The sequence below is a fragment of the Jaculus jaculus genome, chromosome 18 (assembly GCF_020740685.1).
Source record: "Jaculus jaculus isolate mJacJac1 chromosome 18, mJacJac1.mat.Y.cur, whole genome shotgun sequence".
Lineage (NCBI taxonomy): Eukaryota > Metazoa > Chordata > Mammalia > Rodentia > Dipodidae > Jaculus > Jaculus jaculus.
In genome coordinates, this window is record NC_059119.1 from 28,464,207 (window position 1) to 28,481,827 (window position 17,621).

Below are 17,621 nucleotides of genomic sequence, written 5' to 3' on the forward strand. Positions count from 1 at the left end.
CTCAGCTAGAAACATTTTCCAATATGAATCAACAGCCAACAAGCAGATACTTAATGAATGCAGATTATGGGAGACACTGTGCTTTGAACCATCTTTAGGACTTGTAACCTAAGCAAACATAAAAGCCAAAACAAAACAAAACACACACACACACACACACACACACACACACACACACAAAACCCCACCAATACCCACTTCCACCTGGTGTCATTTGGGCATAACTGTCGCTGGCTCACTGTGGAAGTAGCACCAACAGGCAGGCAGGGGGCATCGCTGCTCCTTGTCTCAATCTGAGAAGATGTACTTCCCCAAAGAGACCCATGCGCTGTAGTTCTTTTCATATGTGCCAAGCTGATAAACTTAAATGAACAGACTTTCCATGTTGTTTTAGGATACATTTCCCTGATCACTAATGTATTTGACTGCTCCATCTAATTGTGATCAAGGTAGACGAAGAGTTCTTGAGTAGCCAACACAAATGTAATTTAGACAGCCTGCCTCCTATTTGATACCTGCTGTTTCTCAGCAATATTTCCTGTTTTGAAAATAAGTATAAAGACAACCTTCCACATCTTCAGATCCCGTATCTGTGGATTCAGTCACTTATGAATCAAAACTACTTTTTTTTTTTTGTTTGTTTGTTTGTTTTTTGAGGTAGGGTCTGACTCTGGCTCAGCTGACCTGGGATTCACTATGTAGTCTCAAGCTGGCCTCGAACTCACGGAGATCCTCCTATCTCTGACTCCCAAGTGCTGGGATTAAAGGCATGCACCACCACGCCTGGCTAAACTACATTTAAAAAATATTTTATGTATTTACTTATTTAGGAGAGAGAGAGAGGCAGAGAGAAAGAGAAAGAGAGAATGGGCACACCAGGACCTCTAGCCACTGCAGACACACTTCCAGACACATGTGCCACGTTGTACATCTGGCTTTAACGTGGGTACTGGGGAATAGAACCTGGGTCCTTTGGCTTTGCAGGCAAGTGCCTTTAACTACTAAAACATCTCTTCCACCTTCCAAAGTACATTTTAACATCATGTCTGTAATGCACCCTGTATAAAGTTTTTTTTTTACTTGTCATTATTCCATAGATAATATTTATGTAGCATTTATATTGTGTTAAGGAGCATAAGTCCTTAAAGATGATCTAAAGTAAAAAGACTGTGTATAGGTTCTAGGCAACTTGCCATTTTTGTGTTAAGGAAATTTATAACACTTGATTTTTCTCAAATTATTTTCTAAATTATGATTATTTTTAATTTCATATTAGAACTACTCTTTTGCCATGCTATGGATTCACATTGGTACTAGAGAGAATCAAATAAAGTGTAATGTAGGTTCTACGAAGTGTTTTTAAATTAATTAATTCATTTTTAGCAGATTATACACTTTTTATTCCCACTCCCCTGTTCCCATTTCCCTGGGACTCTTTTCTGTAGGGTTCTGGGATTTACTGTGGGGTCACAGAGGCCTCAGTCAATCCCAGTGTGATAGAGGGGGACTGTGCCTAATGTTATTCCCACCCCCCCGTGGCTCTTGCAGTCTTTCTGCCCCCTCTTCTTCAGTGTTCCCTGAGCCAAGGCAGGCCCCTTGGCAGTCTGATTTAGTGTTGGGTTCTTCGTAGCTCCCAGATTTCTGCTTTGATAGGTTGTACTTGATCACCGTGTCTGTCACCATCACCCTGGAGCTGGTTGTCAGGTTAGCAGTACGAGCCGTGCTCATGGCACTGCATCTACTGCAGGTTCTCCCGGGCCCAGGCAGATGTGGAAGAGGCGGCAAGTCTCATGGTGGGCAGCCGGTTATCTTGTCTTATTGATTGTTCTTGTCTCTCCTCCGTTTTCTTTGCCATCTGTAAAATAAAGCAGATTCCCCAGCCAAGAGCGAGAGCAGCTTGGGCTAAAGGGGGTCTGCAAGGTTATTTGAGAGATTTTTGATTTGCGAGCCCACTCTTCTCCAGAGTGCAATGAGATCTTCTCTCTGACGTCAGAGTTTCCTGACTAAGGGAATCTGACTGGTTTTACAATAGTAGGCATGAGTTCTGTCCCACTGAGCTGGCCTCATGTCCAGTCAAAGAACAGCTGGTTCCCCTTAGAGGCTGTTTGCCACTATTGCACAAATGTGTACTTCATGTCCAGCTGGTTGATTTCATAGTTCACAGGGTCCCCTGCTTATTTATGCTGTTGGTGACCGTTTTCTTCCAGCAGCTTCCATAGAGCTTTCCAGCACTATGAGGGCCAGCCAGGAGGGAGCTAGTTTCCCTTTTGGTTCCAGCATGGTAATCTGATGTCCCGTGACCACAGCCTGTGGTGTCTTCAGCAACAGGGTCTTAGCTTTTAGCTCTGGAAGGTAATCAAGTGTTTTCCAACAGCCTATACTGTTCTGGGAACTTCATGGGTCTCCCTAGCCAACAGCTCACTGTGTGTACGGGGGGGTAGGGACAACCTAACTCTGGACCTGGGAGTTACCAGCTAGATTCTATGATTTGAAGAAGGTTAAGCCAGGCTGGAGAGATGGCTTAACAGTTAAGGCGCTGGCCTGCAAAAGGTCCCAGGTTTGATTCCCCAGGACCCACATAAACCAGGTGCACAAGGTGGCGCATACATCTGGAGTTTGTTTGCAGTGGCTAGAAGCCCTGGTGTGCCCATGAGCGCTCTCTCTCTTTCCCCCCACTCTCTCTCTTTCTCTCTGCCTCTCTTTCTCTTTCAAATAATAAAATAAATAAAACTTTTTTAAAAAGGTTAAGCCTTTTCTACCTTCTGTCTGGACTGTCCCTTTCCCCCCTTGACTGGTAGTTATGTCTTATAGAATGAGAGCCAGATTTAGGATTTCTATGGAACTGATTCATGTTGTCTTAACTCTTTTCAATTTCCTCCCCACCCTTCCTGCCTACCCCGTATCCCTCCAAGACTCCCTCCGCCCCCAGTATTTTACCCCTAATTTATCAGGTGACTCCTCCTCTCCTCTCTCCCTAGTTCCTCTCTCTACTGCCCTCATTCGAGTTTCATGTCTGTATTCCTGGTGCTGACTACCTTTTGCACTCACCTCTAATCGATCCCAGTTAGGAACCGCAGATGAGAGAGTCCGTGCGGCGTTTGTCTTTCTTTGCCTGCACGACCTCGCTTAGAATGATTTTTTTTCCCCAATTCTATCCATTTACCAGTAAATTTTATTGTTTCATTTTTTTTTTCCTTACCACCAAGTAGAATTCCCTTGTGCATAGGTACCACATCTTCCTAATCCATTCATCAGTTGATGGGCATCTGGGCCGATTCCAGCTCCTAGCTATTGTGAATAGAGCAGCCACAAACATGGTCGAGCGAGTATCTCTGTAGTGGAGGCTTCGGGGTCTATGCCCAGAAGTGGTGGTATACAAAGTAATTTTTCCTTTTCTTTTGGATGCATTTAAAATCTTCCCGTTTTCTATGACTATTAGCTTCTCCGTGTTGCATCTAGAAGTCAGTTTATTTTTACTTCTTTCCAGCAAGCCTCTTTGTTTGGTGACAGTGGGTGGAGGTTGTGGAACCAGTCCCCAGAGATCTCAAGGGATGGCTGTACATATGTTATGATAACCCAAATACCATCTACTGACCACACATCCTACTCACAAGTCTAAGAGAATATAAGAACACATACATAAGCAATTCTGATACAAAGTACTTCCATTGACCTCTCTGGGCCTCAGGTTTTCCACCTACAAATTAGAGTGCCACACAGAATCGCACACGACTACTGCTCAAGGCAACTTCAGACCACGTCCACTGGACCCTTCCCCTCACTGATGCCTGCTTGGGGCATGAGCTGGTGGGAGCTATCATCCAGGGACCCTGGGAATTGTTGCTCCTTGGATTTCAGCTCTAGTATCTTCCATATAACCTGTTTGCCATCATGCACAGATTGAAGTATATTTACCTTTGTAGTCATCCACCCATGGGGACGATAATACACCATCCAGCTGATCTTTAGAAAAGTTCTTCTTATGAAGCAAAAGGTCCGCTTGTCTGAAAGTGTTCAGAGCACCGTGGGGTTTCTTAGTCATGAGTAAATGGGGATGGGGCCCTCCCAGGGCTCATTTAAATGGAAGAGTAGGTAATAGTTCACTTGGGCTCATTTTCTAGTTTTTAAAATGCCATTTCTTTTCTGGCAGAATCAATGTTTAAGCTATTAACCCAGCTGTCTCCAGACATTTTTTTTTTCCTTGTGGTTTGGTTTATTTGGGTGGTTACTTAAGTCTCCCCACAGGGAAGCACCAAGGCCCCACTGCAGGCACCATGGTAGTCAGGATGGGGGCTGGCTTTGTGGGGAGAGGAGAGGTTCTGGAGGTACTTGTGCCCAGGCTGGTACTGTGGCCATGTGAACTTCAAGATGGAGTCTCCATTGAATTTCATCTGTGAAAGATGTAGGAGAAGAGGTTTTAAAAGTCTGCCATACTCCCTTGTACTAGCCTGGTTTTGTGTTACTATACTGAACTACTTGAAGCTTGGTTATTTTATAAATAAAAAATGTTCATTTAGGTTTATGGGTCAGAACCACCAAGGTGCCATATCTGGTAATAGCCTCCTTGCTGGCAGAGTACTAGGGAAGGTCTCTTTTCTAAATCTCTTTCTCTTCTCTTAAAAAAAATATTTTATTTTTGAGAGAGAGAGAAGAGAGAGAGTGGATATGCCAGGGCCTTTCAGCTGCTGTGAATGAACCTCAGACACACGTGCCCCCTTGTGCAGCATTGCACACTTGCATCACTTTTGCATCTGGCTATGTGGGACCTAGAGATTTGAACAAGCATTCTTAGGCTTTGCAGGCAAGTGCCTTAACCACTAAGCCATGTCTCCAGCCCTCTTTCTGTCTTCTTATAAAGCTATTCAATCTAGGTACTTCAGGCTGATGAATTTACATAGCACTAGTCACCTTCTAAGGGCTCTGTCTCTAAACTTCATAGTTGGTTTAAGTTTCCATGTCATTCACGTCTCACAGTTGGAGATTAAATTTTGAGGCGTGAGTCCTCAGAAGGTGCGTTCAAACCAGATCCAAACCGCAGTACTAACACCCTCCTAACAGTCCTAGCAGGAGCATAAACGTGGTGCCACTCTGCCAGGGGGCCGTTGGCAATAACTATTAGAATGTCTGATGCTCACACCTTGACCCCATCATCCTGCTTCCAGAAATTTGCCCCACAAATTTACTTGCCTTTTCAAAGTGACAATGCCACTTTCCACACTTAGTCTAATAGCAGAAGAAACTTTGGAAAGGTCTTCGCAGTGCTGCTTGCTTTTAATGTCATTTGAAAGCAAGTTGAGTCAATGAAAGACTGGTCAAAGAACTTTCATGATAACAGTCTGCAACTACTAAGAAAAGCATGACAAGTCTACAAGAAGCAGTTAGGAAGTCTCTCCAAATGGATTGTTAAAGGAAAAGGCTCAATGCACAACAGCAAGTATATGAACATGGTATTTGTATAAAGAAAAAATGTGTATAAAGCGTCCCTGTGTATTCATTAGACCTCTGGAAGGATATGCAGATGGTCCTCTTTTCCTGGTGGGGGTTAGCTCCTGTTGCTGACATTCCCAGGCAGCAGTGCACCAAATCCACCTCGCCCACCGAGTGTCACAGTTTAGCAGTAGGGTGTCACTTGCTCCCTTCACAAAGCATCACATAGCTGGCTGGGGGCTGTAGCTCAGTGTTGCTGCCCGACACGTTACACTGCATATGGACAGCCTGCCAAAGATCAAAACTCAAACACTGAGGTACAACTTCACTGAGTGTGTTTTGCTTTCATATTGTTGCAGAGTTGTTCAATTATAAGTTGAAGTCAAAAGTTGAGGGTTGTCTGTGCAATGAAGCAGCAGTGGTGGAGAGAATTCAAGAGAAGCTGGGAGACCCCACCCCATCTCAAAGTGAACAGTTATCATTCGTCTTGTTCTTTTCCTTTCTGTTCTTTTCCTTCCATGTCCCTGTCTTCTTCCCTTCTACTTCTCCTCCCTTTCCTTCCCTCTCTCTAATCCTCCTCTCTTTCCCCCTTCTTTCCCTCTCTCCCTACCTCCCATTTGCTCCCTTTTTTCACTTTCCACAGTTAGTCTAGTAGCAGAAGAAACTGTCAATTATTTTTCTGCCATCCCATCCTAGGTCACCTGACTTCTACAGTCCATAGTAACTGACACACAGCTGGGCATTCTCCTGTACTCCTCTTTTTTTTTTTTTTTTTGAGGTAGGTCTCACTCTGGTCCTGACAGACCTGGAATTAACTATGCAGTCTCAGGGTTGTCTCGAACTCATGGTGATCCTCAAAGGCATGTGCTATCATGCCTGGCTTTTTCTCCTGTACTCTTGACCCTTTCCAATGCTTTCTTCATCTGATAGCCATCAGCATCCTCTTTGGGGGGGGGGGTTCTATTGTCACCAAATTAAGCTCCAGTGACATTATGAAGGTCAATCTTGTCCCTGTGCTGATGGGTACTCTTACTAACCTTGTCTAGGCTATATTGACCTCTTGAAATGCACTTCCTGCCTCTGGGCTCTGAGATAGGGGGGCGGGGTTCTCTTCCTGAAATGTTCAGCCTTTCCTTGGCTGCCCCCTTTCCGTCCTGTAGATCTCAGAGTATGTGTAGAACACCGCCCTTAGCACATTTCCCTCCTCCTCCTCACCGAGTGTTTTCTCACCCAGCAAGTGTCACAATGTGTAATAGCTAGAGGTATGTCAGCCATCCATCTTCCACTCCTGGGTTTTAAGCCCCATGGGGGTAGAGTTATTATTTCTCCTCACCACTGTTTTCCCAAGTCCTGGCTGAGGCTCTGACATGCGGGAGGTGTTGAATCCATAGTTGTTGGCTGGATACGATTAAACGATTAAAGATGGAAATGATTCACACTGGGCTCTGCAGCATTGGTGATGCGGAGTCATGTCAGCTTCTCCCATCAGGTGGGTTCATGGGAGGCCCAGGTAGCTGGCTACCTGCTGCAGGCTCTGCACAGGAATGGAGCAACTGGTTAGTCCTCACTTAGGAAAAAGAGTTTAGGTCTGACCTCACATCACATCAGGTTGCCATGGTTCATTATTTTCTTGAAACAAAACCTTCAGTGAATCTCTGCTTGCCAGCTTTGACTTTATACCATCTGATGTATGAGTGGTAGAGTGAGTATCCAGGTCAGCTCTCAGCCTTCACCACTGGGACACCATCCTTGTTCCCAAAGTGGTTTAAGTCCCAAGCATGCCATTTAGTTAGGTGTCTCAGCCCAGTTTGTGTAGATATAACAAAATCCCTAATGCTTGGTAATGCCTATGCAAAACAGGCTTCTTATCAGCTCATGACTTAGGTGGGTAGAAAGTCCAAGCAGGGTGGCACCCCCGCCACTGGCAGGGATGTGATCATGGTCCAGGTGATTGCATGGGTACAAGAGGAAGGTTCTGTATGGACATTGAGCATCCCTTACCCACACGTGCCTTGGCCGTGCCTCAAGTAATACCAGGCTTGTACTTGCTCTGGACTGACTTGGGTTCTAGCCCCTCAGTCAGCCACAGCCAGCTGTCACTAGCTGGCCCTTAGATGAGCTCTATAACTGACATCTATCTTGTGCCTCCTAAGACTGTTCTCACTGCCAACTGCTCTGGTCGTACAAGGGCTTAGAGTGAAAAGACACTGACGTGCTTATCACAGCAATCAATGTCACCCAGTGCCGTGGTGGGGACAGCCGTGTTGTTGGGTAGGTGAAAAACTGCCCAGGGCATTGGGTATAAAAGTGCTGCCCAACCTGTGGTGAGCAGAGTCTAGCCCGCAAGTGCCCTGCGAGTGGTTGGTACTGTCTTGTCCTTCATGAGACAATGTGGCGTATTTCACGTACATACAGCCTGACTCTGGCACCGTCTCCCTCCAGGTGACGCAGAAGGTCCCCCTGGTGATTGTGCAGGGCCACCTGGTCTCAGAAGGGATCCTGCTCTTTGGCCAGCAGCACTTCTATGTCTGCGAGAACTTCACTCTGTCTCCCGTGGGCGATGTCTACTGCACCCGCCACTGCCTATCCAAGTGAGTGCCCACGTTGCCCACTGCCCACCTCCTTCCTGCCCCCCTGACAATTTGTTCTTGCTGTGGGCTTAGGGCCATGAGATAAAGACAGAACCCACAGCTCGGGCCATTCACAGCCTTGGCTCTCCAAAGGCAGTGTCGAGCCTGGGTAACAACATGACAGCCCCTCCTGCTTCTCTTGTACCACAGCGCACAGGAGCTCCTCCTCAGGAATTTACTTGAGTAGGTGACTTCAGTCACTTCAGTTTACAAGGGATCATTCTGTGAGAAAGGACAGGCGCTGGCCCTTCGCACAGAAGTGCTTGAGGGCAAGCAGCAGCACAAACTGTCTCTTCGGGAAAGAGCTTGGAGCGCACTATGATCACGGAGCGAAATATACGTGGTGTGTAGGCACTTGCATGGCAGAAGTTGGAGAGGTAATCTGGGGCAGCTCCCTGAGGAAGCGATCAAGGTCTGCGGGCTTGAATGATGGGTGAGATGTGGAGAGAAGTTTTGAGTCATTCTTTTGGCAGGGTGGCACATGCTTAGAATCCCAGCCCTTGGGAGGCTGAGAGAGAAAGGTTGCAAGCTTGGGGCCAGTGTGGGCAACATAGTGAGACCCTGTCTCAACAAACAGATAAGCAACCACAAAAACAAGCAGCCCCTCCCAAAAGAATAAAAGAAAAAAATGAGTCACTTAAAAAGTATTTGAGACAGAGAGAGAGAAGGAGGGAGGGAGGGAGGAAGTAAGAGAGAAAAAGAGAATGGGTGCATCAGGGCCTCTTGCCACTGCAAATGAACTTCAGATACATGTGCCACATTGTGAATCTGGCTTATATGGAGCCTGGAGAATCAAACCTGGGTCCTTGGGCTTCACAGAGAACCTCCTTAAAGCCTAAGATATCTCTCCAGACCTTAAAGTTTTTATTATTATTATTTTTATTTGAAACACAGAGAGAGGGACAGGAGTCTTTTACTTTTTTGGTGTTTTTTTTTTAATTCTTACTTATTTATTTGAGAGCAACATAGAGAGAGAGAGAGAAAGAGGGAAGGAGTGAGAGAGAGAGAGATAGAGAGAAAGGGAGAGGGAGAGAATGGGCGCACCAGGGCCTCCAACCACTACAAACAAACTCTCCAGATACATGCGCCACCTTGTGCATCTGGCTTACGTGGGTCCTGGGGAATTGAGCCTCGAACTGAGGTCCTTAGGCTTCACAGGCAAACACTTAGCCACTAAGCCATCTCTCTAGCCCCGTGTCTTTCACTTTTAAGCAGCTGATATTGGACATCTTTGGCAGGAGATACTGAAGTCCTTCGTCAGCGACGAGTGTGTGTTTGGCCGCTTTGAGTTCAAAATGGATCCTATTGATGTGTTGTCTGTGTTCAACAAACACAGTCATTCAGTCGTATTGACAGTTTGTAGTTGTTCCAGAAGTCTAGTCAAGATGAATGTTTTCACAGGCCTTTGCTTTTAAAAATGTTTGGGTGATTTTTTTTTCAATGGGGTGGACCGTTTCCTATGATGGCTGGGTGACTTCCTCATCTAGTGACATTCAAACTAGCTCCTGTTGGAATCACTTAAAGATTCATTGGAAGACATATTTCTGGACTGTGCTCCTGTTGCAGTCAGGTTTACATTGCTGGCCAAAGTTACCTGACCAAGAGCAGCTTGTGGGGGGTGGGGGAGGTTTATTTTGGCTTATCAACTCAAAGGGAAGTTCCACGATGGCAGAGAAAACAATGGCATGGGTGGACATCACCTCCTGGCCAACATCAGGTAGACAACAGCAACAGGAGAGTGTGCCAAACACTGGCAAGGGGACACTGGCTATAACACTCATAAGCCCTTCCCCAACAATACACTGCCTCTAGGAGGCATTAATTCCCAAATCTCCATCAGCTAGGAACCTAGCATTCAGAACACCTTAGTTTATGGGGGACACCTGAATCAAACCACCACATTCTGACCCTGGTCCCCATAAGCTGATAACCATCCATAATGTAAAATACAATGCATTTGGTCCAACTTTTAAAAGTCTCCATATTTTTATTAGTCCTAATGATGTTCAAACATCCTGCAATCTAAGGTCTTTTAGCTGAGCCAGAATACAAAAAAAAAAAAAAAAAAAAAAAAAAAACCACCAAAAAACAATAATGGCACAGAATAAACACTCACACTGCAAAAGATAGCACTGGGCATAGGAAGAAATATACAATAAATGCAAGATTTAAACAGGGCAAACATCAAACTCTGTAGGTCCAAGTCCAACAGCTCCAGTCAGTGAACAGTCTCCATGTCTGATAATTTGAATCAGCAACAAGTCTCTGGAGTTCTAATTTTGCCCCTCCAGCTAAGCTACTCACAGTCCTGGGAAACTTCATCTGGGGCTGGCAGCTCTCCTTAGTAGCCATCTTGTGGTCCTGGCATCTTCACTAGGTCCCCATTGCAATCCACGGTCCATCCTCACGGATCCATCGGGTCTCCATGCAGGCATCTGGCAAACCTGCTTCACACTGCCCATGGCCATTTCCAAAACACAAGACTGTGTTGCAAATTCAATGCCCCTCTGCTTCCTGCATTTCTTATACACCATATACCAGGTGGGGTGCCAATTTGTTAATCCAGGGCAGAATAAAGCAGACCTTGAAGAACAAGACACTCCTTGAGCACCCAGGCCCCTTCAAAAAAGTCTACATTCTTCCTGTTACCACAGTGCAGGTCAGCTGGCCCAATCTCAAAGGTTGCAATTGCTCATATAATTGCAGCTGAATGGACAGAAGTTTCAGCCCATAGATTCATTTCTGTGCCATATCCCTTTGCTCACACCAGTCCGTTTCTACTCAACCCAACCCTGCACAAATTCTCAGGACATGGGACCAACAGCAAGCCTCTCACATAAACTGCTTGTAGCCCAGTCCAGGCAAAGCTCTTTCTCACCCTCACAAGCCAAACCTCACAGTCCATAGTTCTTATTGCATTCAGGTCTTTCAACTCTGAACAGAACAGTCCATCAAGCTGTACTTACAGCACTGCAAGGCATCTCTTAGGCCAAGGTTTCAAATTCTTCCACATTCCTCTTGAAAATCAGTTCTAAAATGCCAAAGCCACACAGCCAGGTGTCTAGAAGCAATGCCACTCTCAGTACCAACTGTACTGTGGCAGTCAGGTTGGCATTGCTGGCACAAATCACCCGACCAAGAGCAACTTTGGGAGAAAAAGGTTTTATTTTGGCTTACAGACTTGAGGGGAAGCTTCATGATGACAGGGGAAAATGATGGCATGAGCAGAGGGTGGACATCACCCCCTGGCCAACATCAGGTGGACAATAGCAACAGGAGAGTGTGCCAAACACTGGCAAGGGGACAGTGGCTATAAAATCCATAAGCCCACCCCCAACAATACATTGTCTCCAGGAGGCATTAATTCCCAAATCTCCATCAGCTGGGGAACTAGCATTCAGAACCCCTGAGTTCATGGGGGACACCTGAATCAAACCAGCACAGCCTCATCCCTAGTTTCGTGTCCAGTCGGTCAGGCAGGACCTGATTCCTAGCTTAGGATGACTCTACCACTCATCCAGGACCACACTACACTTTGAGAACCAGGGTTTTAGGCCTTTGGTTAGCAGAATCAGTCTTGCCTTGTAAATTTCAACTCCCAGCTGTTAAGATTTCCAGCCTATGTTAGGAAACAAGAGTTTCAGGAGTGGGGGAAGAGGATGTGCCAGCTCACCCTCTTTAGATTTATATTGAAATTTTCTTTATAATACTTGCCCTCATTCTCTCTGCTATTTTCCATCTTTTATTCATACCAACTGCTCTCTGGTTGCTCCAAGTCTTCAGTGCCTTTCAAAGCAGGAGGAGTATAATTAATACTTGGCATACTCACCCCATCTTATTGCTCATGTCTTATTGATACTGATCAATATGGACAATGGGTCTGCAGTCTTGCCTTTCTGAGAGCTGGTGAAAGCTTTCTGCCCCACCTGTCTGCTCGGAATGCCCGTGTGATGACTTACACAGCCCTTGCGTCACACTCCAGCTCAGTTTAGATGGAGCTGGTGTTAGGTAAGATCATATTGATTAGGTATATTGTGTTTATGAGGCACTTCTGGTCATGACCAGTTTGGCTATCTCTGCACTTTTAATAGAAGTCCGGTGGTCAGGTTGGCTGTACTCTCTTGATTTGTCTGGAAGGGTACTCTTCTGGAATGCAAGGAGAGTGAGAACAGATTACAACCGTGGAGCATCATTGGGGAATTGCACAGCTGATCTTAGTTACCACACCTCAGGGAAGTGCGTGTTAAACAGATGGTGCTTTCCCTCAGGGGCCTACAGCTGGAGAAACTATTGGCCCTCCTGAAGAGCAACTCTCAGAGACAGGCTCATAGATCATAGCCAGTCAATGGGGATTTGGTCTTATTTTGACCGTGGAAGATACATAAATAAGGCTATTAAAAATAAAGCAAGCCAACCCCGAAATGCTCCTTTAAGACAGCTCTCAGGTCGAGTGCAGCTGAGCATTAGACCTTGAGCGAGCTTCTCTGATGCACTGAAAATTCCCTCATTGGTGATTGGACTTGGACGCTTTCTGTGGAAGCAAAGAGCATTCTGAGAAGGTCAGCTTTTAGTTACCCTTCTGGACTGGAAATAGAGTGGCTGTATTGGTTTATTAGGGCTGTTAAAAAAACAACAAACACCCAGGTGACAGAACAGAGGGAACAGAGTTTGATGGTTGTGCAGTTCTGGAAGCTGGAAGTATGAAGGGAAATACTTGCAGGTCCTGAGCTTCTCAGCTGCCCAAAGGAGAACCTTCCTCACCTCTCACAGCTTCTGGTATCTGTGGGTAACTCTTGACACTCCTTGGCTTGTGGCTGCAGGACTCCAGCCACATGTCTTTTCCTTTGTGTCTTCACAACATCTCCCCTGTGTGTGTGGTTCTGTGTCCTCGTTCTCCTTTTTATGAGGACAAGGCCCCACTCCAGTGACCTCATTTTATTTTGCTGAATTCTGTAAAGGCCCCATTTCTTAACGTAAACATGTTTCTTTTGGTGCTTTACAATTCTACCCACAAAAATGGCAGTCAAGCTTTCAGTGTATAACATTTGGTTGATTTTTCTGGGAGCTCAAACCATCTAGTTGGACCCTAGCGACCAGGTATTAGAATCAGCTGTTTCCTCCTTGCCACTGAGCAGTTTTAAGACATCATTTTTCTTTTTAATTCAATTCTGCAAATCTTTATTGAAAACCCCATCTTGTGTCAGTAATTGTGGTAGACTCGTAGATACAGATAGATGACGAGTTTATAATCCACTGAGTGACTCTAGGTACACATTTCAGGTGTAATTCTGATAGTAATTGAATAAATTCAGTTGGGGAAAAAAACCCAGAGTGTATTTTACTCTAAAGTCCATTTCAGACATCAAAGACCAGGTTGATCACTAACATGACTATCTTTTAGTCAGTTTTGATTTCCTGAATAAGAATTATACAAGTTGCACTGTGGCCACCCTGGGAAATGTTCATATGTCATGGTAGCAGTGTGAGGCATGGCTGCACATTCTGTGAGAGGAACGTGGACCAGCCACCCCTTCCTCCCCAGCATCCTTGGGCGGCAGGCTCTGATTTATTCTGTACAATGCATAGGCTGTATTGTTGCCCAAACCCCCCAGTGACAGCCTTGGAAATAATACTCCATATGACTGATCTCAGCTTGAACCTATCATCTGTGAACTCAACGATGTGTGTCTTAGCTTTTCTGAGGATGTGTGCCTGCGGACTGTTGTTTTATGGGGTCATAAGTTCCTATAAGCAACAGAAAAAAATACTGTCTTTTCTTCTAAAATCCCCTTTATCATTCTCCAGTTTATTCTTCAGGCTGTCCATGTTTCAGAGGCCTAGGTTGTAGATTCATAACGGAGTAAACTGGAAAGAGGGAACTGGTGGGAAAACTTGGGAAGCTTGTACCTTTGAAGATGTTGAAAGGGCTTAGAGTTGAGAGCCAGAAAATCCAGATTTGAATCCAAATTCTATTCTCTTTTGTTTATTTATTCTAAACTTTTTAAAAAATTTATTTATTTATTTATTTATTTATTTATTTATTTATTTGAGAGCAACAGACACAGAGAGAAAGACAGATAGAGGGAGAGAGAGAGAATGGGCGCGCCAGGGCTTCCAGCCTCTGCAAACGAACTCCAGACGCGTGCGCCCCCTTGTGCATCTGGCTAACGTGGGACCTGGGGAACCGAGCCTCAAACTGGGGTCCTTAGGCTTCACAGGCAAGCGCTTAACCGCTAAGCCATCTCTCCAGCCCCCTTATTCTAAACTTTTTATGGACAACTTCCATGAGTATAGACAATAAACCATGATAACTCCCTCCTACCACCACCATTTCCCCCCTTCCAAATCCCTCCACTGAATTCCCCCCTTCTTTCCAATTAGTCTCTCTTCTTCTATTTTTTTCCTCGTCTTATGGAGGTCCTGTGTCCATAGTGTCAGGAATTGTGAGGTCATGAATATCAAGGCTATTTTGTGTCTGAAAGACAGCATTGTAAGCAGTCTTCCCCTTCCTTTGGTTCTTACATTCCTTCTGCCACCTCTTCCACTATGTGGTCTGAGCCTTGTACGGTGTGGTAGAGATGTCTCACTAAGTGCTGAACACTCCACTTGTCATTTCTCAGCAGTGTGGTGAGTTTTGAGTCACCCCACTGATCACTACCATTGGAAAGTAGAAGCTTCTCTAACAAAAAGTGAGAGTAGCATTAACACGTGTGCAAAAACATGTTTCCAGGGCAATTCAGTGGGCATAATATATGCATTTAGCCAGACAACAGTAGTTGTTATACTCCCCTAGGGCTTATGACCTCCCAAGCCATAGTCTTTTAACCAGATTTTCAGTACCAGGCATGTATTCCCTCCTGTGGAGTGGGCCTTCCGTCTAATCAGAGAGCAGTTGGTTTTACCCATAAAAGACATGTCACTATTGCACCAGTTGACATATTTGGCCTGGTTAGCCAGTTGTAAACTTCCAGGGTCCACTGCTAGTTAACAGCATTGGTGGTTTTTCTCTACCAAAAAGCTGCATGCTGCATAGCTCTTTCCAGCATTCTGACAGCTAGTTGACAGGGAGGAGGCTTCCATCCCAGCGCCAGCTTGATTTTCCCAGTGACCTGCAGCCCAAACATGCGAAGTCCTCAGCAATAGGATCTTACCGTCTACTCGAATTCTATTTTTATAACCATGTTACTTTGGGAAAGTCCTAGCTCAGGAATGCAGCTTCCAGGTTTATAATTGAAGGATAATGGTGCACTAGGATCAAATTAAGCAGTGGACGGGGAAGAGCTCAGCAGGTCAGGGGTATACCAGGCATTCATTTAGCAGCCATGTCCTGAGTTTAGGGCAAAATGAAGGGAAAGAAGTGATGGACAAGGAAGGGCCCTTGCTTTTGTATAGCCTTCATGGAAGAAACATCGATCCATTGTGCAGCTAAGATGTGGAAGATATATTGACTGTGGTTCCTCTAAGTAGAGATCATGGGAGCACAGAAGATTCATGGCTGTCTTTCCCACCAGAGCTTGGCCCGAGATGCTGAGGTGCATCTGAGATGCTGTTTGTTCTAAGCCAGGTTGGGAAGTAAAATTATTGTGATGGCCCTACTGTGAGTCAGCGAAGTTTAGGGGATGCTAGTGCCCTCTCCTGTGGATATCCACACAAGCCTGCTACATGTCTCCCTTCCTTTTCAGCATCAGCGATCCCTTCATTTTCAACATGTGCAGCAAAGACAGATCCTCCGACCATTACTCCTGCCAGCGCCACAGCTACAGTGACATCAGGGAGCTCCGGCAGGCCCGCTTTCTCCTGCAGGTATGTCTAGGGTCTCTCACCTACCTGGGGTGGGGGGATGAGGTGAGCTCTCTTGTCACGAGATACATGGGTAGGCATCATTAAGGACATTCCTCTGTGACCCCTCTTGGCACTTGTACACAGCTCAGAGGCTCTGGAAAGACCTGAGCATAGATTCCTGCGCACAGATCAATCCACAGCTGGTTTGAAGTTCTGCCTACCAGTACATTCTCTCTAGTCCAGGTCGCCAGCTGCCGGGTCATTCTCATTCACTGGACCACTTAGGATCCAGTGTCTTTGCTTTGCGTTCCTCATGACAAACTCTTAGAGCCGTGCTACCCATTTAGGGATTGCGAGGTGGGCAGATCCATTGCATTACTGGAGAGCTGGTGGTGACTCAGAATCCAGGGCTGCCTGCCCTGTTCTGACCACTCGTCGCTGGCTGGGTCTCCACCCATCTTCCCAGCACTCTCCTAGGAACTCCCGGTCATCTCCCAGCCAAATGGTTTAGGAACTGGCTGACTGTCCTCTCTGACATGCCTCCCATTGCCTTCATGGACCTAAGCAAAGTCAGAGTTTGGACTTGGCCATGAGCTCCCACACCTCCTCATGTACAAAACATTCCATTTAGAATCATCATTTTGTAGCATGTGGAAGAGGAAGAGGACTGGGGCTCAGAAGGTGACCTTAGCTTTTGTCCACCACCCTGACCTCTGTGGGAACAAGCATGCCCCTATCCCTAGGCCCTTAAGGTGCCTGAAGAACATGAGAAATGAGGGGCCCCATAGGAGGAGGACAGGGCCAAGGGTTCCCACTCACTCTCTCTGCAAGGCATGGGATAGTTTCCAAGGACAACCAGAGACAGTTTTTTTTTTTTTTTTTTTTTTTGACCTGGATAAACTTACTAAGAGTGCTTCCCATCTGGGACTTTATTTGGGCTGTGTGAGATATGTGAATCCATCATGTGAGCCTCCTACAACAACCTCATTGTTCTGTGAGACTGAAGGCTCAGGGAGGCCTTTCAAGGTGGAAAATTCTAGACAGTTCCAGATACTCTGCTGATGCCCTGGTCTAGGCCTCTAATGAGTCTTTTTCCTCCCTCACTGCTACTTTTACTTGCACAGTTTGGTTTTGTCTTCCCCGGCCTTTTTGTGCACTCTTGAAGGAGAGGGAGCTGGGAGGAAGGGCATGGAAGATGAAGGCCCCACCGGCAAGGTTCAGGCAGGGCAGCTGAGCCTGACCTTCGTCCTCACTGGCTCCCTTGGTCACCTCTCTGGGCCTCCTCGCCCTCCAGTCATGGGAGCCCGCGCCTCGTCCTTCGCACACTGCACAAACCGCACTGCACACACACATTGCAGCACACGGTGGTGCTCGGTTCTTCTCTTGTGACTTACAGGGTACCGGCGTAGCAGGTCGTCCTGTGAGTGACATTCCTCTTTCCCAGGAAATGGGAGAGCTTCCAGGTGGTCCTGATAATGATAGAAACTTCCAGATGGTTGGCTGCCCTGATAGTGATAGAAGCCGGAAGCTAGAAGTCGTGCACACACCTCCAAGGAGGAAAGGGGAGCTGAGGGGAAGCTTTGGTCGTTCACCCTGGGTTCTCCCAGGAGACTCAGAGCTGCAGCCTCCATGGGTCCTACTCATCTGTGTGTTTAGCTCGCTCGCATGTTTCTCTTTATAGAAAAGAATATCTTTGGCTCTTATATGCATCAACGGAGGAGGGGTGGTGGTACTTTTATAAGTACCCATCTTCTCAGAGCCTACTGAACTGGGCTGAGAGAA

The 17,621-nt window shown here is 46.1% G+C and overlaps 1 protein-coding gene across 1 annotated transcript in view; it reads left to right on the plus strand.

Moving 5' to 3' along the window:
* The window catches only part of Wdfy4 (WDFY family member 4), a 274,084-nt gene that overhangs the window by 185,780 nt on the left and 70,683 nt on the right, over positions 1-17,621 (plus strand). The window contains exons 43-44 of the mRNA XM_004657842.2: positions 7,870-8,018; positions 15,740-15,860. Of these exons, the coding sequence (XP_004657899.2) occupies positions 7,870-8,018; positions 15,740-15,860 (270 nt within the window). The remainder of the gene's footprint in view (positions 1-7,869; positions 8,019-15,739; positions 15,861-17,621) is intronic.